The sequence below is a fragment of the Humulus lupulus genome, chromosome 2 (genome assembly GCF_963169125.1).
Source record: "Humulus lupulus chromosome 2, drHumLupu1.1, whole genome shotgun sequence".
Lineage (NCBI taxonomy): Eukaryota > Viridiplantae > Streptophyta > Magnoliopsida > Rosales > Cannabaceae > Humulus > Humulus lupulus.
The window spans coordinates 202,226,192-202,251,621 of NC_084794.1; the positions used below are offsets into that span (position 1 = coordinate 202,226,192).

The 25,430-nt window shown below is 42.5% G+C and overlaps 1 protein-coding gene across 1 annotated transcript; it reads left to right on the plus strand.

Annotated features, from left to right (window-relative positions):
- The first annotated feature begins 18,603 nt into the window (after positions 1–18,603).
- Positions 18,604–24,136, plus strand: LOC133818887 (uncharacterized). Its single transcript, XM_062251990.1, has 7 exons — positions 18,604–19,518; positions 21,286–21,388; positions 21,490–21,555; positions 23,014–23,190; positions 23,285–23,381; positions 23,478–23,611; positions 23,690–24,136. Exons 1-6 carry the CDS (start codon positions 18,933–18,935, stop codon positions 23,598–23,600), a joined length of 1,152 nt encoding a protein of 383 aa, XP_062107974.1. The 5' UTR covers positions 18,604–18,932; the 3' UTR covers positions 23,601–23,611; positions 23,690–24,136.
- The last annotated feature ends 1,294 nt before the right edge of the window (positions 24,137–25,430 follow it).

Below are 25,430 nucleotides of genomic sequence, written 5' to 3' on the forward strand. Positions count from 1 at the left end.
ACATTTCAACTATAATTTTTTTTTTCATGCATAGAAATGGAAAGAACCGTATATAAAAAAAAAAAAAAAAAAAAAAGAGGAAAGAAGCAAGGTTCGAAGAACTTACAAAAGGTCGATCTTGGGAATGAAGAGACCGTGGATTGGAAGATCGGAAGTAGGAATGAGGTGATGGAACCGAGCAAACTAGGGGTGCTTTGCTTTTTTGGCTTGGAAAACATGCAAGGGCTTGGGAGCTCTGGTTCGTGTTTTTCTCTCCTAAGAACTGAAAGACAAAAGTGAAAATGAAGAAGGTGAATAAGAGGTTTAAATAGTGTTTACCGAGTTTTTTGGAAACTAGAATTATGAAAGATAAGAGAGCTTAAAAAGAAATGATTTAGAATATGTAAGTAAGGTTTTTACGTGGTTGGGGCGTTAATGAGTCTTAGTCCACGAGTCAGTTGTATTAAAGCTTAGAGAGCTTTTGAATATGGAGTTTTCTGCAAGTTTGAGCAGAATAATTGCTTACAAGAGAAAATTTGGATCCTTTTGATAGTGCACAACTGATCATATTTATGGGTAGTTGAGTGCATTGGGTTAGGGCCAGACTAATCTGTGCCCAATAAGGGTATAAACACTATTTTCTCATCAATGGAGGCTTAATACAAAAGGTTTTATTACATTAAATATGCTAACCGGCCCATTGGGCCGGTTTGGACTTATGCCAGCTTTCCGGCTGTCCACAGTACAATTCCTCAGACTGATCCGCATGGGTTGCCAAGGGGATCATGGGGACAGGATCTGTCACAGTAGTGGTGGTACTTTTCTGAGTAACAGCAAACATTCTGTATGCAACCTCTTCTGCAAGTTAGTTAAGGAGACCAAACTCTATGTTTCTTGGGATGACGTCAGTGTCGGGGACAACTAAGTGGCCCGATTCGGATGCTTGATCCAGGTTCATTTACGAACACCCTGGTCTGTTCATCTCGACCCTGGTTCGTTTACCAAAGCTCGGGTCCATTCGCTATCATCCCGGTCCATCTATAGACTTGGAAACACCTGCATTACTCTCATCCTGGACAACGCTTTACACTTGGTCCGGGAAGACAAACATGCCCAAGTAATGGCTTTGGCTCCTTCGGTGCTAGGACGTCCCGTGGTTGATGTTGGGCTTGCTGATATTTGGGCCGTCAGGATCCTTCCTCCCTCGTCCATTCGACTTAGTTTGGGCCTCACATCGCTTTAGAGCGATCCATGGCCTAGTACACCGTGACATGTGTTCTGGGAGGAAACGGGGATAACATTTACCCCCCAAGCCTTCGTCTGTGTTCGTGCAGCAGAGGCTTGCTTCATGTCTCGAATCAAATTTCACTATCCCAGTTTACTCCCTCTAGAGGCTTGTCCATTTTCATGGAGGATTGCTTGATGTAAACCTGCACGAAATATTTGTGCCCATATCCTTGATCAAATCCAAATGGCCCACTTCGTTTACCAAGAGGTGGGTTCGTTTACTTCAAGGATATTTGGGTGACCCCTGTCCTTTCAACTTCATCACACTACATGTACGTGTCTCCCTATAACTGGTGCATCCATATTACACGCTCCTGACAGATTTGGAGAGAACATCTTGGTTATCATGTTGGCAACCAAGCGTCAGTGTAAATCTTAAGGCTTCCCATCTGTTCGAGTGATGTCGATAGGGTAATCGAGTGGATCCTTTAATATTGCTACATCACTTGGGACCGTAGGATGGGATAAATTTTGACATGTCCTTCCTTTGGATCCTTGGATCGAGATGGCGCGGATCGCGACATGGGGGATCCGCGATCCGATACTCTAGTGGGCTAATTAAAGTCCCTGTGTAATTTGAGACCGTCAGATGTGGGAAGTCATCCTGAACCATTGGATTGAGAAACATGTTTTTGGTTCTATAAATACCCCCATATTTTCATTTGCAAGTTTACGCATTCTGAACAGCCGAAGTTAAAAAGAGAGCTTTTTATGTCTGAGTTCGCCGACGAACTTCTCCGACGACTACTCTATTTCCGTCGCTGCCTCTTTCTAACACGTTTGATTTCTGTGCCCTTACTTGACAGTGCGATCCCGGTTTGACCATTAGACGAACTCTTGTGTCGCCTCTGCCTAATCAAGACCGTGATCTTGCCGTCCCTATCGCCGGAAATGTCATAGCCTCCACAACCAGCACTTTACAGTAAGTTCTCTGAACCTTTATTTCTTTTTTCTCGTGCTTGTTATTTTGTGGTGTTATATGTGTGGCTATATGGTTGTTAGAGCCGGGGCCACCATTTAGGGTGGTTCTGGGCGTATTAGGTTTGTAGAACTAGCGGTCTAGGGCGACCTGGACCTTCTCAGGTGTAGGTCATCCCGGAACAAGCAGTAATAGACTGACTTGGAAAACTATGAAAAAACTTCCTCTTAGTTCCCGATTAAGATTTTGGGTATCTTCAGTGATCCCGGATCTGGTCCAGAGGACTCCTCCAAGCAGTTCTTAGAGGAGCCCCTGTACCTTAACCAACCTTTTTGGGTTTCGGTGCTAACTACTTGGTTGATTGCTTTTTTTTTTTTTTTGTTCCCAGATCATCGGCCATGAGTCTAGGCGTTACTCTTCATGTGAAAGAATACGTTCAGTCAGCTCCCTTCATTGTGGAAGGACGCAAACCTCCCAGTGGCAACACATGGGAGATGGACGGGGAGAAGAATGAATTTCGGAACTACCAGATGCTGGACATTTTGGAGAGGAATTTGGGAGTGGAATCGACTCCCGGGCTCTTTTACAACTGCCTGGCCAGGAAGGAGGAAAAGGCCCACACCAGCGTGAGAGAATTCGGGGCCTGGAGCATAGGCCATATTAGTGCGGGAGCCACTCTCCCGCTCCACAACTACTTCGCGCGGTTCCTGAAATTTGTGGGGATCACGCCTTTCTAGCTCCTGCCCCAAGCTTACAAACTTCTTGTGGGATGGCGCATTTTCTGCGTGAAGAAGGGCATCCTGGAGCCCACCCCAGCAAAGGTGTTGTACTTCTCCAAGCTGGAGTAGCAGCTCAACCCCAAGGATAAGACCCGGGACGGCTTATACAGACTGAAACCTCGCGGCAATTATCCTGCCACTACAAGCTCCTGGAAGCACCCCCCAAATGCCAGACACTACTAGTTTATGACATCCGGGTTCCTTTTGGATCGGAACCCCATGCTGGTGCTGGACTTCCAGCGCGTGGGTAAGTAGTCTTCCCTCTTAATCTTTTTCATTCTTTCCCTTTTTCTTTTTACCTTTTGACTTACGTTCCCGGATAACAGGATCGTATGCCCAGACTCCCCTCTCCAAGTCGATCCTGGAGCGGAAGAAATACTACACCACATTGAGCGCGGAGGATCTGGACATGGGGGACTATGTCAACACCGCAAACCTGCGAGTGGTCGGGATGCTGGTGGCCAATTAGACGATTGTGGCCCCTAGCCTCCGGGGGTTGCAATGTGAGAGGGACACCGCCTTGAGGGAGGAGCTGGCCCTGATTCATATAGAGGCTGTCGAGGCCGCGACTCGGGCAGACACGACGAAGAAGAGAAAAGAGCAGGCCCAACAGACGAAGAGGGCTTTATCTGAGGAGATGGATGCCCTCTTTGACGAAGCCCAACCAAACACAGGGGCTCTCGGGGCTAGTACATCAGGGCAAGGTAATTTTCCTTTGCTTTTGACTTATGCTCCACATTTCGGGAACTTAGTTAGTGGTAGGCAAGTTTACCGAGGCCACTTATTTGGGGCCGTCAGAGAAATGAGACCTTCCACTCCCATTATCTTAGACTTGGAGACTCTCGTGTACTCATCCAGGTTCCTTCAATATGGTAACTTCTTGGACCTAGACGACATGGGGGTTCTAATCCATTCCTTCGCTTTAGGAGAGTTGATTTGAGCCCGAGTTCTATATAAGGGTTCATCCTGGAGGACCTTAGACTAGATTTTATTTACTTTTTATCCCCACTTTTATACTTTTCTGAATGTTTCTTTTTGTCTGTCTTTTTCAAATGATTCTAACATGTCCAACCCCGTGGCTAAGATGAAGCAAGCTATGGAGGCTTGGGTGGCCAAGGCCAGGGCGTCAGCGAAGAAAGTTGCCAAATGTGTGCCAAAGAATAAAGTATTGGATTTGGTCCTTGGGGACTCGAGGCTAGAAACAAAGGTCATCGAAGGGGCTTCGGCCGTGATCCCCCTCCCGACGGTACGTATTGAAGTCATCCCGTCTTCGCCTGCTCATCTCCCGGTCATTGACTTGGAGCAGGAGCCCCTGGCGAGTCGGGTGTCGGAGAAAAAAGTTGCGGACTCGGCTACTGATGAGTCTTCGAATCAGGCCAAGAGGGCTAAGGCCAAGGACCTTTCCTTGGCTGAGGAGAACTCTTCTGGGGAAAACCTGCTCGTCACCTAGGAACTCTCGGAGGCTCTCATGCTCCCTGTCAACCCGACTCTCCTTGAGGAGGGGGACATGGTCCTCTGGGAGGAGAGATCAATGATGGTATCCCGGGCCTGGGAAAATGGCCGGGACAGATTGGAGGAGGTCTACCAGGCCTTGAAAATTCGGCGCAAGGTGGAGATCACCGAGCACCTAGCTGTTTTCAGTGCCCTGCAGCTGATCGTGGACCGGCTTGTTGCTGAGACCAGATTTCGTCCCAAATTGGGGCAGGACACGGCCCTGCATGCCGCGGATCTGTTGGATTAGGTTGGGACTACCATGTCCAACCTCCAACTGAAACGGTACACCACCTTGGCCAACCGGGACGCCTTGTTTATCTCCCAGGCCATCCGTCACCAGGCCACCACTGTAAGTTATATGTCCATATTTTCCTTTGCTTTTCTTATTTTTAACCCGTATGTTTTCTAACTTTGATTTGTTCTAGGATGCCTTGTTGGCCTACAAGAATGCTGACTTGGTGGAGAAGATGGCGATGAAGTTGGAGACGGCCCGACTAGAGTTGGAGGGGATTGTGAACCACCAAGAAGTCGCTAGGGAAGCCCTGACCAAGGAGGTTGCCCGGGCGGAGGCCCTGACCAAGGAGGTTGCCTGGGCAGAGGCCTTGGCCAAGGAAGCTACTCAAGACAAGGCAAACCGCGAGGAGGTCGCTTGGACTTGGTTCCAACCCGAAGAAATTTGTCCAGGAAGGAAGCCGACCACAAATAGTTGGTGGATAGCCTGGAGGCGGAACTTCTTCATGTTCGAGGATCTGAGGCATCATCTAAGATCCTCCTGGAGGCAACCGAGGCCTAGTCTCTCCAGGATCGGGAGAAGATCACAGCTCTTGAATCCCGGGTCCAGGCCCTGGACGGCCTGCTTCAGCTGGAGGTGAAAAGGCATGAGGAGGCTTGCCAAGGGAAAGAGCAGGCGGATGCCTTGCTGGAGGCCACCTTCGACGAGGCTATCTACATGGCTTGGCTCCAAGACAAGAACATGAACCTCCTGGTTTATTCCGATCCGACTGTGAAGAGAGCTGAGTTCGAGGCTAAGGAGAAAGCCGACGTGAAGCTCATGGACGAGGATGAAGTAGATGAAGTCGATCCAGAGGCATCAGAGCAGGGCGAAGCCTATGCCTAGGCCTTTAACTTATTTTTCGTGGCTTCTTTTTTTTGTAACATTTTTATGGACGCGCGGGTGCGTCCAAGACAATTTTTATATTCGTATTTACTTTATTTCTTACACAAGGTTTTCCCGTTTCCATTCGTTAAAATTTCACTAAGTGTTTTACCACCTTGCATGAATGAGTCAAATGTTCAGTCATGGTTCCAACGGCTAGGACCATTGGGGAAAAGTTGTAGAAAATGTTTATCTCGTCTGGGGACCCGTGTTCGGGTCTTTACGGCCTGGACCATCAGAGATCTCTTTTTAGGTGTGACTTTAACTTATTAACTCGCTTTAATTCTACTGTTCAGGTTCCAACGCCCTAGACCGCCAGGGAGTTAATAACTATTGTCTGATTTATTTATCCTGAATTTGGTGTTTAGGTTCCAACAGTCTGGACCATCAGAGATTGGCTGATTGGCTTATTTTGAACCTATGGGTTAGGTACCAATGACCTGTGCCATTTATAAGACGAATTTTAAAAAAACTCAGACCTAGGACTCACATTCCAATGGCTCTGGGCCATTATAGAGGAGACATGGACATGTATTTGGTTATTTTGGGACCTACCTTGGTCAACCGATTTTTAGGTATTTCATACCCCCGGACCATGTATGTCCGAGTTAGGATTGGGCCTGGCTTGCATGTCCTACTGGTTATTATACCTCCGTACCATTTACGTCTGGTCTAGGACTAGGCCTGAGCCTTAAGACCTATTGGGTTCTGTACACCCCGGACCGTGTAAGTCCAAGTTAGGACTAGGCCTGAGCCTTGCATCCTGGTGGGTTTTTCTACCCCCCGGACCATGTATATCCAGGTTAGGACTAGGCATGAGCCTTATGTCCTTTTGTTGGGAGTTGGGTTTTTGCTACCCCCTGAACCATGTATGTCCGGGTTAGGACTAGGCCTGAACCTTGCATCCTATCGGGTTTGTACCCCTCGGTCCATGTATGTCTGGGTTGAGACTAGGCCTGAGCCTTGCATCCTTTTGTTAGGAGTTGGGTTTCTGCTACCCCTAGTCTATACGATCCAGATTAGAACTAAACTTTTCATTTTTCATCCTGTTTTGTTTTTGTTCTTGGACTTGGTCGTACAGATAATCATACCCCCCTCCCCAAGTGAGCGAAGACTGTAGTCTTGGGTCACTTGTTTGTGAAGACGAACACGAACTATTATTTCTTTACAATATTTCTTTATGATGTTTTGTACACACCATTTCCATTAAATAAGAAATCGCCCTGGGGCATACATTGTTTATGAGAAAAATTAAAAATAGAAATACGTCCTCTTGACTACTGATAGTACTTACGGAGGTGTTCTGCGTTCCAGGCCCTTGGGACCTCTGTTCTGTCAAGTTGCCTTAAGCGATACGTTCCTAGACATACTTCATGTTGGATTTCGTACGGTCCTTCCCAGTTTGGACCCAGAACCCCTACTCCCAAATCTTGCGTTGTAGGGAAGACTCTTCTTAGGACTAGATCACTAGTTTCAAACTTTTGGCTTTTAACTTTAGAGTTAAAGTGTCTGGCGATCTTTCCTTGATACATCTTCAGCTGAACCTGGGATTCTTCCTGGATCTCTTTGATAAGGTCCAAAGATTCCTGGAGTAAGGCATGGTTCTGGGTGGGATCATACGTGTCCCGTCGGTGAGACGGGACAACCATTTCCACTGGGATGACTGCTTCACATCCGTACACCATGGAGTAGGGAGTATGCGCGGTAGACGTTCTTTCGGTGGTCCGGTATGCCCATAGTATGCAGGACAACTCTTTCGGCTACTTGCTTTTGCAGGCTTGAAGATTTTTCTTTAATGCCCCCTTCAAAATCTTGTTCACGGCCTCTATTTGCCCATTTTTCTTAAGGTCTTGCGACTGCGGAGAAGCTTTTGATGATGCCATGCCTTTCACAAAAGTCAGTGAAGTGGACGCTATCAAATTGCTTCCCGTTTTCGGACACGATTTTGTGAGGGAGGCCATATCGGCACACAATGTTGTTGATGACGAAGTCCAGGGCCTTTTTTGACGTGATGGTGTTCATTGGATTCACCTCGACCCACTTGGTGTAATAGTCAATGACTACGATGGCGTACTTGTTGGATTAGCTTATACAGGATCTTTATTTATTTTCATGCATATCTAATATTAAACAAATTAATACGAAATAGCCTAAAACATGTTTCTAAAATTGAATTCAAAGAGAAACAAATAATAGAATACTTATAGTATACGCAGCGGAATTAAGAGTCATTCCTTCAGTTTCTCTAACTCTTGAATCCTCTCTGTCGCAGAGTATTATCAAGAAACTGAACCGATCTTCTATTTTCTTCACGATCTTCCAATGTATCCTTAGAACCACCTAGACTAGTGTGGGAAATTCTCAACACATGAGATAGATATAGAGAGAAGAAGAGAAAATAACAAAGAGGCTTAGAAAAGGACTTGTGTTTAGAGAGAATCTAAAACTATCAGAAAATCTGACTTGAGACTTATCTGTCGTCTCTAAAATCTTCTCTCTAAGCACTCCTTTTATAGACTCAATTAGGCCATTTAATTTAATTAAAAAATCAATAAAATAATAGCTATTTTGAAGCCCTAGGTCGAAATTATCATGGGCTATAGGCCTGTGAAATTTCCCATTTGATTATAAGCCCATTGGACTTAAAATCAAGGCCTGTATTATTTTCTATTGATTTAATTAATTAAATAATTATTTAAATCCTTTATCAAATTAATTATTTATAATTTGAACCTTGATTTAAACTTATTTATTAATTTAGATACAAATTTATCTTAATTAATAAATCTGCCATAATTTCTCTTTTCTTCTCAAAATTACACAACTCTGTGAAACTATCCAAAATTGACATGGTCAACTTTGATAATTCTAATTGATGATTAAATCAATTAATTGAGACTATCTAGATGATTTTATCCAAGGTACAATGGGGACCATGGGCCTATGAAATCAAGCTCCAATAAGTTATCATAAATCTAACAAATAAATTTACTAACTTATTAATTCCTCGTGACTCCACTATAGACTTGGAATTGCACTCTTGAATTCATAGAACGCTCTATAACAAATATAGATACGCTATTAATTATCCATTGTTACAACCATAATTGTCACTCAATCCTCTATAGACGGTCTACAATGAGATAGGACTAAAATACCGTTTTACCCCTCATTGTATTTTATCCTTAAAACACTTAGTTCCTTGTAAATGATATTTCAGTAAACTAATTTAATTACTGAAATGAGATCTCTATCATTTAACACCTTGAACCAAACTAAAAGGAAACCATCGTTTCACTTCTTCATCAGAAGCTATAGATGTTCATATCTATGATTAACACTCCCACTCAATTATACTACCGAGTTCCCAAGATGTAAGTATGGGCTAGTCCGTAGGGTAAGCTGGTAACGAACAAGTCAAAGAACTCAAATAATACAATCAGTTAGAATACTAACCACTCATAATTGAGATTGAATTGACCTATGGTCAACTATATGATATGACTAGAATAGATAATAACGGTATGTTTACTTATCTTATCAACTGTCAATATCGGTCCTGTCCGATGTAACAAATACATCTGATCTTATCTACTTTGCTAATGTTCTGGAAAGAACATAACACTGTAATGTGTAAGTAGATCATATCGTAGATTGGCAAGTCAGTGTAAATCCGGTGCACTGACTAATCTTAGGACTAACTTATTTTGAACATATAATCATATTTATATTCCACTGTGATTACGTCACTATAAATAAGATTAGCTATATGCTCGGGATTTAATAGAAGTTTATATTAAACAAATAATCATGAAAATAAAACTTGTGAGCAAAGTGATTGACCAAGTCAAAAAATGATTTCTATTCTTTTATTGATAATAAAATGAGATTACAAAGAATTTGGGTTTTAATTAGGGCATAAAACCCCAACAGTACTTCACACCACCCTTCCCGGTCGGGAGTGACCCTACTAGGTCGATTCCCCACACTGCGAAAGGCTAAGGACTGGTCATCAGGGTTATTTCCATTGGAGGGGCTCACAAGATCTTTGCGTACCTTTGGCATTGTTTGCACTTGCGGATGTAATCAACACAATCCTTCTTCATCGTTGGCTAGAAATATCCCTGCCTTAGGATTTTCTTGGACAAGCTGAGTCCGGTGGTGTGATCTTCGCTGAAACCTTCGTGCACTTCGTGCATGATTGCACTCATTTCGATCCCGAACACGCATCGAAGGTACAACATGGAAAACCCCTTGCAATATAGTTTGCCTTCCATCATGACATATCTGGGGGCCTGATACTGAAGCTTCCTGGCAGCTGCCCTTTCCATGGGCAAGCCCCCAATAGTTAGGTAGTGGATGATAGGACCCATCCAGAACATGGAATAGTCTATGGCGTTGATTGTGGGGGCTTGAATACTCGGTGCGGGAAGATGGTTGATCAGGACGAGCCCAAAGAGCTCTGCCGAGGCATCCGTGGCCAGTTTTGCCAATGTGTCTGCAAACACATTTCGTTCCCTAGGGATTTGGCGGATGGAATATTTCTTGAAAGACTGGATTTTCTCTTGTGGTCATGCCATATAAGCTGCCATCTTTTCCCCCTTCGTTTGATATTCCCCCGAGATTCTCTTGACAATTAATTGGGAGTCGCTATAGACTTCTAGACTCGTTTCCCCTACCTCCCGGGCCAGACGCAAACCGGCCAACATGGTCTCGTGCTCAACCTCATTGTTCGATGCATCAAATTGGAAATGTAGGGCACTTTGCAACTTGTGTCCTTGTGGTGATACTAAGATGATCCCAGCCCCGACCTCATTTTCATTCGAGGCCCCATCTACAAAGACCTTCCATAAGGTTGTTGCGGGGTCGACGAGATCGTCATCTTCAATGATCCTAGTGCACTCTGCAATGAATTTGGCTAGAGCCTTCCCCTTGATTGATATCCTGGGGACATATGCAATGTCAAATTTACTCAGTTCCATGACCCACTTCAGGAGTCTCTCCGATGATTCAAGTTTTTATAACACTTGCCGTGGGGGATGGTTGGTTAGTACTCTTATGGCGTGGGCCTGAAAGTAAGGCCTAAGCTTCTGGGATGCAATTAGTAAGCAAAATGTCAATTTTTCGATTAGCGGGTATCTGGACTCCGCACCCAATAACCTTTTGCTTACATAATAGACTGGGAGCTGGGCCTTCCCTTCTTCCCGTACGAGCGCGGCATTGATGGCGTGTTCGGACATGGCCAAATAGAGGTACAACGGCTCCCCATCCACTGGCTTTGCCAAGATTGGCGCTCGGGCCAAATTTTCTTTCAGCCTTTGGAAAGCCTCTTCACACTTGACCGACCATTCGAACCTTTGCCTTCCACGAAGGACGTTGAAGAATGGGATGCACTTGTCCGTGGCCTTCGAGAAAAAATGGCTCAGGGCTGCTATTCATCCCGTTAAGCTCTGATCGTCTTTGTGCTTCCGTGGTGAAGGCATATCGATCAGTGCTTTGATCTTGTCTGGGTTGGCCTTTATCCCCCGGGAGCTTACTATGAAGCCTAGGAATTTCTCGGATGCCACACCAAAAGTGCACTTCTTGGGGTTCAACTTCATCCCATACTTCCGAATGATGACAAACGCTTCTGCCAGATCATTAGCATATCCTTCGAAGGTATTGGACTTGACTAGCATGTCATCTATGTAGACCTCCATATTCCTTCCTAGCTGGGCTTGGGACATTCTGTTTGCAAGCCATTGATACGTGGCTTCAGCGTTCTTGAGCCCAAAGGGCATGACAATGTAGCAGTACACCCCTTTGTCCGTCTGGAAGCTGGTGTGTTCCTGGTCTGCTACGTGCATTGAGATCTGGTTATAGCCAGAATAAGCATCCATGAAGCTCAATATCTCATACCCGAACGTTGCATCTACCATTTGGTCAATCCGGGGTAGAGGGAAACAGTCTTTGGGGCAGGCCTTGTTGGGGTCCGTGAAGTCGATGCAAGTTCTCCACGTCCCGTTTGGCTTGGGCACCAGCACCAGATTGGCCAGCCAGATGGGATACAAGGCTTCCCGAATGATGTTGATCAAAGATAACTTCTCAACTTCTAACTTGAGGGCCTCTGCCCTCTCCGCCCCCAGAGGTCTCCGTTTCTGTCGGACCAGAGTCACGCCCTCGTTGATGTTTATGGCATGACATATGATGTTACGGTTGATCCCGGTCATATCTGAGTGTGACCAGGCTAGGACGTCCTGGTTCTCTTTTACTCGGGCGATGATGACAGCCCGGACCTCTGCATTCAGGTTCTTCCCGACTTGGATTACTTTGGTCGGGTCGGTGTCGCTGATGCACACCTCTTCAATTTCCTCCATGGGCTCTAGTGCATGGTCCGCCCTTATCCGCGGATCCAATTCATCTTCATCCCAGACCATCCTCTGTGCCAGGGGAGGAGGCGGGACTGGATCAATATTTTCCTCCTCAAGAGGTTCTTTGCGGACCATATAAATTGGTCGGGCAGATATGTGGTAACACTTCCGGGGGCTCTCCTGATCTCCCCGGACTGTTCCTACCCCTCCATTGTCGCAGGGGAACTTCATACAGAGGTGATAGATGGAGGTGATGGCACCAAAGTCGACCAGTGCGGGCCGACCAAAGATGACATTGTAAGTGGTGGGGCAATCCACCACTACGGACGTACGAAATTTGAACGCGCCTTGAATCTCGTTCCCTAACATTACAGGCAACTGGATCTTCCCCATCAGGAGTATTGAATCTCCATTGAACCCATTTGGGCATGAGGCTAGATCTGCCTCAGTCAAGCCAATTGCAATGAAGGATGGATTGAACAATACATTGATGGAACTTCCATCATCCACCAACACTCGGGACACCATTTTATTGGCGATTTGGGCATCGATGACCAAAGGGTCACGATGCAGGAAGTGGACGTTCCGGGCGTCTTCTTCTATGAAGGTGATGGGTAAATTCATCAACTTTAGGCGCTGAGCTGGGGTCTGGACCAAGGCGCATACCTCATGGTCATGGTCGAGCTCGCTGAGATACCGCTTTTGATCGTTCCGGGATGGTCCCCCCAGGTGCGGCCCTCCTGAGATGGTTACCACGTGACCGTCTATCTGTGGGGGTGCGGTTCCGGAGGGGAAAGGCATCTCAGGTCTGGGTGTCTACACAATTGGGGCCCCTTGAGAGGCCTGTGCTCCCGGGCCTGTCACGTACCCTCCTTGAGGAGGTTGGTACAATCCAGGTGCACCCGGGATCGCAGGTTGTCCGGGAGCTGCTGGCAGTCTCAAAACTCCCACGGGCATCCTAACCCACTGGTGGAGATGCCCCAGCTTGATCAAATTCTTGATTTCGTCTTTCAGCTGACAACATTCATCGGTTGAGTGACCCACATCTTTGTGATATGCACATCTTTTGATTGTGTCCCTGGAGTTCTTTCCCCCTTTGAACATGGGGGTGGGTTTCTGGTAATGAACCGTTCTCTCCATGGCCAGGTATGTTTTCCCTGGTGTCCACTAAGTTGGTGTACTCTAAGTATTGGGACTCATAGCCCCTCTTGCCTTTCTTAGAGGGCTCAGACCGGTTCTATCCTTTCCCAAATCTCTTCCCTCGAGAGGGGTTTACGCTTGCCTCTCTCCCCCACATTAGAGACAGCTGGGCCCCGCAGGAGGCGACATTATACCCGACCGGCGCCACCCCATATCTAGAAAATGGGGCGAATTGGGCCGGTGCGTATCCTGAGGAAGTAGGACCATAGACCATCGGGGCTGCGAAGGTCCTTCTGGGAGTACCCATCAACCCTGGCATCGCCGGGGGTGTTGGATAGTGAGGGGCCAAATATTGCATCCCGTACCCGGGAAAGGTTTGGGCACTCGGCTGGGGGCCCAGCTGCCATCCGAATGCCTAGATTCGGGCCTTCTCTCAGTTGATAAATCCTTGTGCCCTCATGAATTCTTTGAGCGTGGCCGCCTTACTGCTTTGCATGTCGTCCTAGAGAGGGACCCGGCTCGGATCTCGGACTGGAGGGCCACCAAGCGCTGCCCATCGTCCACCTTGGTTTTTGAGGCTTCTTCCGTGAAGCACTGGATGTAGGCCCTCAGAGTCTCCGAGGGGAGTTGCTTAATGTTGGCAAGGGCGTTGATCTGCATGTCCATCCTCATGGCGACCATAAACTGCATGCGGAACGTTGATTGTAGTCCGGACCAAGATTGGATAGATCCCGGCTTGAGCCTCTTCCACCACTCTTTCGCGGGTCTGTCTAGAGTGATTGAAAAATAGAGGCATTTTCCATTGTCACAGACGTGGGCTACGGTCATCAATCGATTGTAGCGAGACAAGTGGTCCCTAGGGTTTGTGTACCCAGTGTAAGCAGGCAAGTTCGACATTTTGAGACCCTTAGGGAGCACCACATCTAGGATGTGTTTGGCACACGGTTCCTTTTCCACTTCCTCAGAATCAGAACCTCCTCCCTCTTGTTTACGGACTAGACGATCCGTGACTTTCTTTAATGCGGCCAGCTGTTCCATGAACTGCCTGGCCATTCCGTCGTCCAGGGGGACCCTTTCGATCCTCCTGTCATTGAGGTTACTCCTTAGATCTCCCCCTCGGGGGCATATCTTCTCCTTGCGGGCCTGCTCCTTCCGGGCATTTAGACCGTCGCACAGGTCTATTCGGGAGGTGTCGTCCCCTGAACTAACGACTTTCGGCTCGTCAGCACGCTGGCGCCCTCGGCGATCTTTATTCATGAAGGCGCTGGGCTGGAAACGTTGCTCCCGTCCAGTATGTCTAGGGACAGCCCGGGGCTTGGTACCCTGCGAGCGCATCCCTTGCGGATTGATCGGATGATCCCGTCCTGAGACGGGATGCATTTTCTCTTTCCTAGTGAGCGACCCTGCGTTGGCCCTGGTTTTCAGGACGGGATGAGTTTTCCTCTAGGGGTTTTTTTTTTTCCTACAGGGTTAGCCGCTTGGGCTATCCCTTTTTCTTGAGCCGGGTTTGATGGGCCCACTCCGAGATCTTGTCTCGGAGGAGGGATCGACCTCGTATTCTCGGGCACGTCGGTCCTAACTGGTGGGGCCAACGACCGTGTTCCAGGAGGAGGAACAGCTGGAGGGTTGGTTGCCAATCCTTGGGCAGCAATGAAGGCCTACAGGGCCAGGAGGGATTCTTGCATCTGGCGAGTTGCTTCTTTCTGTTCAGCTATCCTGCCTCTTGATCCATGACTTATTATCCCAGTTTAACCACATCTGGGTCCTCCTGGTCGGTATCCATTTCTTCTTCAGGGATCGCAAGATCCTCAGCTTCGTGATCACGGTATCCCCCTTCATTTTCCTTGTCTTCCTCATAGTAATCTTCCTCGTAATCTGCCCTTTCTTCACAATTCTGGGACTCGTCTAGTTGGGACATTTGATAGGCTGAATCCTCATGTTGGCCTTGAGGGAGAGGTTGATAAGGCAATGGCTCCCCATTGCCTTGTTGCTCTTGGTGAGCAGAATCGAACGTAGTATGTCTTGTGTTCACCATTGTTGCAGATACTCGATATATATATATTTTTGAAAACTTTCTTCAGCTCTCAATGAAAGCACCAAAATGTTTACCGAGTTTTTCGGAAACTAGAATTATGAAAGATAAGAGAGCTTAAAAGGAAAGGATTTAGAATATGCAAGCAAGGTTTTTATGTGGTTGGGGCATTAATGAGCCTTAGTCCACGCGTCAGTTGTATTAAAGCTTAGAGAGCTTTTGACAATGGAGTTTTCTGCAAGTTTGAGCAGAATAATTGCTTACAAGAGAAAATTCGGATCCTTTCCACAGTGCACAATTGGTCATATTTATAGGTAGTTGAGTGCACTGGGTTTGGGCCGGACTAATCCATGCCCAATAAGGGTATAAACACTATTTTCTCACTGATGGAGGCTTAATACAAAGGGTTTTATTACATTAAATGGGCCGGTTTAGACTTATGCCAGCTTTCCGGTTGTCCATAGTACAATTCCTCAGACTGATCAGCGTGGGCTGCCAAGGGGATCTTGCAAACAGGATCTGTCAGAGTAGTGGTGGTACTGTTCTGAGTAATGGCACACATTCCGTATGCAACCTCTTCTGCAGGTTAGTTAAGGAGATCAAACTCTGTGTTTCTTGGGATGATGTCAGTATCGGGGACAACTAAGTGGCCCAATTCAGATGCTTGATCCAGGTTCATTTACGAACACCCTGGTCCATTCATCCTGACCCTAGTCCGTTTACCAGAGCTCGGGTCCATTCGCTACCATCCCGGTCCATCTTTAGACTTGGAAACACCTGCATTACTCTCATCCTGGACGACGCTTTACACTAGGTCTGGGAAGACAAACATGCCCAAGTCATGGCTCTGGCTCCTTTGGCACTGGGACGTCCCATGGATGATGTTGGGCTTGCTGATACTTGGGCCATCAGGATTCCTTCCTCCCCTGTCTGTTCAGCTCAGTCTAGGCCTTGCATCCCTTTAGAGCGGCCCATGGCCTAGTATACCGTGACACGTGTTTTGGGAGGAAATGGGGATAACAAATAGGAAAAATGTGACATTAAAAGGGCTATCTGATCCCTTGTTCAAGTTAGAGCGTGATCTAATGAGTCACATTTAATCTCGAGATCTGGCAACAAAAAGGGTAATAGGAAAGGACGTATGCAGAAAAAGAGTATTCGAGTACTCTTAGCATCCATCCATGTGTTGACAGGTGCCCTCACTCGAGTGTCGTAGGTGGGCACGTTTTCTGAAAGTGTAGTTCAAAAGTTTCCTTCTCATAGAGTACGAACCAACACTTTTGAGAGGGAAAAATGTTACACCCAAAATTCAAGAATAAATAAACAACCTCAAAATGTAGGCTCGTTAAGTGTCAGCTCGGGATTAACAAGTGTTAGCATTGTACTTGTACAAATTGTCACGAAATTCCAGAATTACATCATCAGCACTCGAGCAAGAGTTGCAGGCTCGAAGGCAACAAGAGTCTCCCCCAAAATATAAAGTTCGAAAAACCAATCAAGCAAGGAGGTAGCAACAACTGGAACGATGATCTTGAAGCTACATGTGATATTGAAGATGCGTTTTATTAATACACGAAGATGCTATTAGGAAATCCCTATAATCATGGGATTTAGTTCAAACTGTGTAATCAACCCTATTGTTTAGGGATATATATTTACAATAAATGCGATTGATTGTATTTAATCTACGAGATTTGTTGTCCTTATTAAAACCTGATATGGGTAATGCAATATCGCTAAGATTAAGGGAGGATTCTTGTAACCAGGCTTCGGGTTGCATGTGTTTATATTATTATAAATTATCATGTCAACTATATTACACAAACATAGTAGTTAGGGCTGAGCATAAAATCCAAAAAACTGAAAAAACCGAGCACACCGAAAAAACCAAAACCAATTAAACCGAACACCGAAAAAACCATTAACGACGTAAACCGCCACTGTTCGATCGGTTTGAAAGATCTAGGTGCACCGACCAAATTGAACCGAAACTGACCAAATTGATAATGTGTTGTGATTAGATATTATGCTTATGGACTTTTAATTATGTTTCAAACTTTCAAATTTGTGAATGTAACTATGTTCTATGTATTTACGTTTAAAAAAAAGCACAAAAATGGATTCCAGCAGTCCAAATTTTTTAGTTTTTTTTAAAACCGATCAAACCGCTGTCCAACACGGTCGGTTTTTGGATCGCACCAAAACTGAATTATGAATTTAAGAATATGAAAAAACCGCCCAAACCGACCGATGCTCAGCCCTAATAGTAGTAAAAATAATAATAAGAATATTAAGTAATTTTAGTCTTATTCCTTATCTTATTTGTTTCCTAACTCATCAAATCAAAATAATACCATACATAATTTTTTTTTTCCAAATCATGAATTACATTAAGTCTTTCTATTATTCACTAAATATAATATTCATTATTGATCCAAAATGAATAAACGAATATATATAAATATATAATTCCTAAAGAGCAAAACGTAATGATTCATATTATGTCACTCACCCTAAAAATATAAAAATCTTAAAAATTTACAAAATAAACCAAAATTATATCTTTCTAAAAATAAATATAATATTAATTATTATAAATACCACACAAGCTGCGGTTAAATTGCCTAGTTGTTAAAAGGGAATATACTCATTTGGTACCTTATGTTTTTGCAAAGTATCATTTTGGTACCCTCTGTTTTCAATAATGCTCATATGATACCCTGTATTTTAAAATCGTACATATTTGGTATCATAAACTTAGATTTGATAGATAAAATTTTGTCAATTTAATCAAACTGCTGTCAATTATGTAAGTTACAAATTTAAATTTAATTACATAATTACATATAACTGATGACAGTTTGATCATATTGACAAAATTTTATCTATCAAATCTGAGTTTAGGGTACCAAATATGTATGATTTTAAAATACATGGTACCATATGAGCATTATTGAAAACAGAGAGTACCAAAATGATACTTTGCAAAAACACAGAGTACCTAATAAGTATATTCCCTTGTTAAAATATGTGAGAATGAAAACAATAGAAAAAATAATAGGGAAGAAGCTATTTATGACTTGAGATGAAATATTGTAAGCATTCGGCCAAAAAAGATAGAATTTGAAAGAAAAAAAAAGAAGATATAAATATAAACAATATAAAATTATAGAACTGACCCTAAAATTAATTATCACTATTTTTAGCCCAAAACAAATTGATTTAGAATTTTCCTAAACTATAATATGAAATAATATTTGTAAAAAAAATGAAAAAAATAATTTATCAAAAAAAGACGGAAAAAAAAACCTTTTTATAAGAAAAAATGTACTCGTAACAAGTTGATACGCGTCCACGAGTATCGTTGACAAAAAGCAGAATGAGTGGCGAAGTGGCAGATTTCAAAACTTTTATGTAAAACTGAAATAATCCCTATAAACAAAACGATGAGTCACCAAAGTTGAAAGTTCACACGTTGATTTTTTTTTGTTAATTTTTACTTAGAAGAGTATGTATTTAGGCAATAATAGCATGCATTTGTGAACCTGACAAATATTAAAATTGAGATTTCAGATTTGCCAACAGATCTACAACCAAACTAAGCTCATTTCCCCTCCATTACATTACCTCTCTCTCTCTCTACCCTCTTAAGTCCAAATCGTCAACTTCCCTTCTCCTTCTCAAAAACCCTTTTCCACCATTTCCATTTCTTTCTCTTTCTGCACAATTGGGTTTGGAACGAGGGAGATTCTTTATCTCTCTCTAACAAATCTGGAAAAATACTCAAACTCGCGAAATGGGTAAAGGGTCTTTGATCATATACATAACCATAGCATTGGTGGTGCTCTTGCTGGTTTCTCGAGCTCCAAGGAAATCCTCCTCCAACCACCGCCATCGCCGCCTCAAGCTCCGCTCCAACTTCACCTTCGCTCCTCCGACCCTTCCTCACCAACAACAGCATTCTTCCCACCACGAGTCCGTTCCCTTTGATCCCCTCGTAGCCGACCTCGAGCGCCGCCGTGAGGACAGGGAGTGGGAGAAGCAGTACATCGAGCATACTCACCCCGAGTTGGCTCACCACGAACCGGCCCCGGGGGAGGAGTCACAGCCCGAGTGGGAGGAGTACATGAACGCCGAGGACTACTTGAACGATGAGGAGAGGTTCAATGTGACCAATCGGTTGTTGGTGTTGTTTCCCAAGGTGGATGTGGAACCTGTGGATGGGTTCGTTACCCTGGATGAGTTGACTGAGTGGAACCTCAAGCAGACCCAGACTGAAGTGATGCATAGGACCAAGAGGGAAATGGAGCTTCATGACAAGAACCATGATGGACTTGTTTCTTTTGCTGAGTATGATCCACCCAGTTGGGCTCGCAATACAGGTTGCTATATCTCTCCTCTCGTTCTTATATTGATTACATTTGGTTTTTCCATGCTTACACATGGGTTAAATTAGCTTAGCTGATGATAATATCCATGGAGTGAGGATATATATTTATCTTTTTATACGTTTCTTTTCTGCTTAACTTTCTGTATTGTGGGTTTTTCTGATCTATTTCTGCTTGATCAAACTACTCAAAACGACTAATCTTCGTTCGAATTAGCTTAACATGATCCAAAGAATTGTTCATTGTTAAATGCTCTTTCCCCTGACAAAACCAGTCTACATTGTTACGTAAATGAAATGTGTTGGAGTCTAAAATTTCTGTTAGCAATGTATTAAGGATAGATGATATGGGGGAGATATAATGATGATGTAAGGATTATGGTGATATTCAAAACTTTGAGAAAGAGATTGATGGGGCTAAAAACTTTACCAATAAGGTTCCTTTGTCTCTTAAGGATAATTCTTTCCCAGTTTTGTAGTTTTGGTCACATTTTTGAAAATTAGCTTGATTTTGGTTCTGGTTTGCTGATAAAAGGATGATTACAATTTGTTTGGTCGGTTGATTGATATCATGAGTGCATTAGAAGCTAGTTTTTGGAGTGCATTTCTAGTGGTTGAATTTGAAAATCTGCATGAGCTCCATTTCTTTTCTTTTCTTTTTGGTGGTTATGAATAGTAGTGGGAGGGAAGATGCAGCTGGTTTAGTATGTGAGCTTACTTGGCTTTGAATCATAGGACTTGTACTAAACCACCAAAAGGGAGAATGCTTTTTTAAGTTCTAAGATATTTGCAAGGTTCATGTTCCTCTAAAATGATCTGATGAGCCATAGTGTGGCCTGGATAGTAAGAGTAAGAATATAGTCAAGGGGACTGGACTAGTGTGTTTGATGGCTAATTGGATTGATGCATGATTGAAGTCCACTATTTAATGTAATAATTCTTATAGTTTGGCAATAGTATACGCTACTCATACTATTGCTGATGAAGATGTCTTAATTTGGATTCTTGGAAGAAACAAATGCTGAATCCATGAAATGCTAAAACACCAAATGAAATTAAAGAAATGTGGAAGCTACGGTGTCACATTTATTCATACAACATTTTATCTAGTCTATGAAATTCAACTACCGGACAGACAAAAGTTGTTGCGGCTGCTTTAATATTTCACGTTTAGGATAATATGACGCTTCAGGCTTTCTTTTTAATTAAGTTTAATGCCTACATATTCTATACTGATTGATAAGTACTGAACTTGATATCAGCCATGAAGTGATGCAATTTATTACTTTACTTGATTGGAAAGTGACCTCTGCATTAGTATATGTCTGCAAACTTGGATTGTGTCTTGCCCCTAAAGTTATCCCTGGTTTTATCTCTGCACACTTGAATTTATTTTTTGGGCTCAGTTATTCATTGTTTATCATCTTCTATCCCAAGAAGAGGGAAAATTCACCAGTCATTACTGATAGTGTTTCCTACACCATGGAGTTTTCCAACAGAAATGATGCATGTTTTTTGTTGTTCATCGTTTTAATGCCTTTACATAAGTTTATGTATCCTTGCTTTGACTCATAAAGTTTTTAATGCATTCGTAACTTTTTATGTTCCTCTTTCCTAAATTTCATTGTTGTCTTTTCATCTAATTGCTTTCATGTCCATCCAAATGCATAGATGGTAGGCTATAGCCTATTGTAGGCAATCTGCATTTTTTTTTTTGGGGGGGTGAATTTGTCTTAGATGCTGTTGCCTATTTTTTAAACAGATAATAGCTCCTTTGGCTATGAAATGGGTTGGTGGAAAGAAGAGCATTTTAATGCATCAGATGCAGATGGAGATGGTCTTTTAAATATAACAGAGTTCAATGAGTGAGTTAATTTTTAGCTTCTTTCTTTTAATAGAAAGTGTTTTTCAATTTTATTCTTCTTGACTTACACTGTTTCTTTTTTCCCCCTTAATTATTCTACAGCTTTCTGCACCCATCTGACAGTATGAATCCAAAGTTACTTCAATGGTTGTGCAAGGAGGAAGTAAGGTGATATGAATTTCACTTGCATATCTTGTTTACACTTTATGGTAACTCTTACAAAAGGAGTTTCATGAATCAGACTCATTTATAACTGAAAAGGAATATAAAAGGATAAATACGAGTAACTCAACTACTATTGTGTTTCAACTTAAAAGTTTTTAAATTTAGATGAATCAGACTTTTTTAAAATCGGTTTGTCTTGTGTTCCTATTTCTGTTGCTACAGATTCCATGAAATACATAAATGTAACAAATTGATTCATTATGAATGCTGCATTGTTTTTGCAAAAATTAACCCCCATCTTTTGTTAGAACATCCAAGTTACAATAAGCTATTATCTTCTTAAGCTGTGGAGGACGTTACATTCATTTTTCATTCACTTGGATCTCATTTGTCTATATGCATATGTTGTGATATAATATCCAGATAGGGGGTAGATTTGAAAATGGCCTGACGTGACAAGACTTGAAAAATTGTCCATTTGTGAGTACTTTAATCTAGTGTAGAGGGTTTGGAGAGAGACAAATGAACAAACTGTGATAATTTTTTTTCCAGTGTAGTGGGTCTAGAGACAAGATGGGGAGGATGTGTGGACTAAGATAAGTTGGTAATTTGTTTACTGAGTACTAACACTATAGGACTCGCACATTGAGCAGATATTGATGCTGTATGCAATTTTAGTCCACTTATTAGGAGATCAACTACTTTAGTGGAAAAAAAAAAAATCAGAGAATCAATTGATTGGCAAAATCTCCTGTATCATACATTTCTACTTGAATTTGGTTGTGTTTATTGAACGTATCACTGTCTTTATGTGGGTGTTCTTTATTGATAGTTGATATTAGATCATTTTTTTTTTTAATTGTTGCATCCAATATCAAGTCTGCTCAAGTTTCAGGAAAAACATCCTTGAAAGAGAATTTTTCTCAGTTAGATATTTTTAGCAGGGATATTGTTTTAATTAGGTGATTGGAGTAAACCCCAAGGGATTGGTCTAGCGGTAAGGGAAAATGCTGGAATGTGTGGGTAGGTGCACTGTTCCAGGGTTCGAATCCCCCTTGACTAAAATCCTTGGGGTCACTGGGTGGTCTTCCGGTCGGACTGCCAGGGCCCGTGAAATTTGCCCGGATGCTCACGGTTATAAAAAATAATAATAATAGGTGGTTGGAGTATTTCTCAATGTCTTTGGAATATGTGTACTGAGACTGACTACTGCGTGACTCTAAATCATATTTTTGTTTTGAATTTGATCATTATGGTAGATTGATTCTTTAGTTATTGGGACTTTAGGAATTCTTTCTTGGCTATGGTAGTGATTTTGCCCCCAAATTTTGTGTTCTTGTTCTGTTATTTTCACAATTAATTTGGAGATGAGATTCTTTTTTGTGATAATTAGTTTGCAGTTGTGCCTTATTTGTCAATTTTCCCTGGCTAACTGTTAGATCTGTGCCTTCACTTCCTCAGAGAAAGAGATACGGATAAAGATGGAAAGGTTAACTTCAAAGAATTTTTCCACGGGCTCTTTGATATGGTGAGAAACTATGACGATGAAAGTCATAACATTTCACATCATTCTGATGATGATTCAATGGAGGCCCCAGCTAAAGTGTTGTTTGCTCAACTTGACAAAGATGGTGATGGGTACATATTAAGATATCTTTTGAAACTGATAAGAATTCTAACATTGGGAATCCATTGGCACTGTCATTTACTTTTGGCTTTTCCTTCTTCGTAGTTATGTGTCAGACACAGAATTGCTACCTGTTATTGGGAAGCTACATCCATCAGAACGTTATTATGCAAAACAGCAAGCAGATTACGTAATAACTCAGGTATCCAATTCTGTATGCTGATTTTCCATGTTTCTTCATTTCATTAGAACTGCACAGTGAGCATTAAGATTAATCTTTTTATTGCATGCTTTGCAGGCAGATACTGATAAAGATGGGCGCCTGACATTGACAGAGATGATTGAGAACCCATATGTTTTTTACAGTGCTATTTTCAACGATGATGAAGATGACTACGAGTATCATGACGAGTTCCGTTAATTTTCTGCTAGGTAAAATTTGAGTCTACCTTCTTGCTGTTGTTTTTATGTTGCCATGTCTTACTGTCCTTAAACGTTCCATAATTGCAGGGTTCCAAGACAACATTGACATGATACAATTTTACTCATGCAATATAGAATTGAGCAACACTACAAATTTCGACAGTTTCATGAGTGAGTTTCATGGGGTTGCCACCTGCCATAACTATTAACATTTCTCAATTACATTAGCTGCCACTTGTAATTGTTGCTTGGTGGCAGTCCAAGGGAGTGTTCGATAATTGGACTGATGAGAGACTTTTACACTCTTGGGCCAAACAAAATTTCATAGAACTATCTAACTTTTTCTAATTTTCATATTTATCTTGTTGTTATACATGTACCATGTAATATAGATATGAGAATTGTTCAGATTGGGACAGAAGTTTTTTGAGGCCTCGAGTTTTATTGGTTTGTGATGGTTTACCTTTTCAGTTTGTGTTTATCTGAACTCTGGGCGAGGTTTGCCCTTATATAAACGTTAATTCAGTTTCGCAATTATGCTTTGTGCTTATTTTCTGAATTTTCTTGAACTTGAACACAAAAAGGTCATAGGGCCAACATTTGTGGAATCATCAATGTTGCTTTCTGCTTCCTTGAAACAATCTCTGGCACTTGAATTTATTGTTGAGGGCATATTTGAAGCTTAAATGGTGCATTGTGTTAGACTGCTTAATGTTCAGAACTACATCCTTATCTCTCTAATGTGATGCTGAATTATCTTGGTATTGTTGTAATTTAGCATTTGGAATACTCCAATGTAATGCCGTCACATGAAGGAAAATTTGTTAATTTGTCAAACATCCATAAATTAATAAATTGTTAGCCTATAGAAATGTACATATAGAGAACTTCTGCTGCGGGGGCGACCCTTTAAGACTCACCGATACGGTATTTTTTGAGCCAATGATTGAACTCCACGTGAGCTGTGTTTTGAGTGTAAAATTATATGTGCTACACTACTGTATAAAATTTCTTGTCATGTCTTTCAACTTTTTCCCTGATTTCTTGGCGGATTATGTTATGATTAGAAATGGCTTTCAATGGCAACAAATATTTTACTCAATTCTTCTGTGATTGTTTAATTTATTTTTTGTGACATTTGCTTCCCATTTTCACATTTTTTTATTCTGGTTCGAACGCGAGGGCCTCTGGCTGGTGTGTTCTTGGTCGTGTCCCATTTGCTGAAGTTGGAGGGTGGCTTTGGCCCAATTTGGTCGGTTTTCCTGTAGACTTGGTGGAATTGTTTTTTTTAGGCAGCTTTTTTGTCCAGTTTTGTCGTCGATTGCTTTTGGTGCCATTTGAATTTTGTATCTCCAGCATTGTAACCATGCTGTTCGTTCTGCCTTTCTGTTTTTGCTATATCTTACTCATAGTTTACACATACACACACCCACTACACATACATATATTATCACGTTTCTCCTATATACCACTTCTTGGCCTTTGTGGTATCTCTAAGAACAGAGTTATGATGATTCTCACTCTGTTTGTATATAAAATGATGAAACTAATTTTTGCTTGATAATTGCCTAGTCTCAGATTGGTTTTTTAAAGGACAAACCCTATAGTCCCTGCCATTTACAATCAGTTGTCATTTACTATGGCAATTCATTTGTCCCATTTGTCTATTTTATATATGAAACACTAAATACACTATTTATTATGTAAATGTGGTAAAAATAAATAAAGATAAATACTCATTTGATATCTTGTGTTTTATTGAAATACATATTTGGTACCCTATCTTTTCAATATTGTTCATTTGGTACCATGTAATTTGAAATCGTAC

Coding starts and splice junctions, on each gene's coding strand:
- LOC133818887 (XM_062251990.1), top strand. CDS start 18,933: ATGGGTAAAGGGTCTTTGATCATATACATAACCATAGCATTGGTGGTG. Junction 21,389..21,489: donor AATATAACAGAGTTCAATGA/GTGAGTTAATTT, acceptor ATTATTCTACAG/CTTTCTGCACCCATCTGACA. Junction 23,191..23,284: donor CTTGACAAAGATGGTGATGG/GTACATATTAAG, acceptor CCTTCTTCGTAG/TTATGTGTCAGACACAGAAT.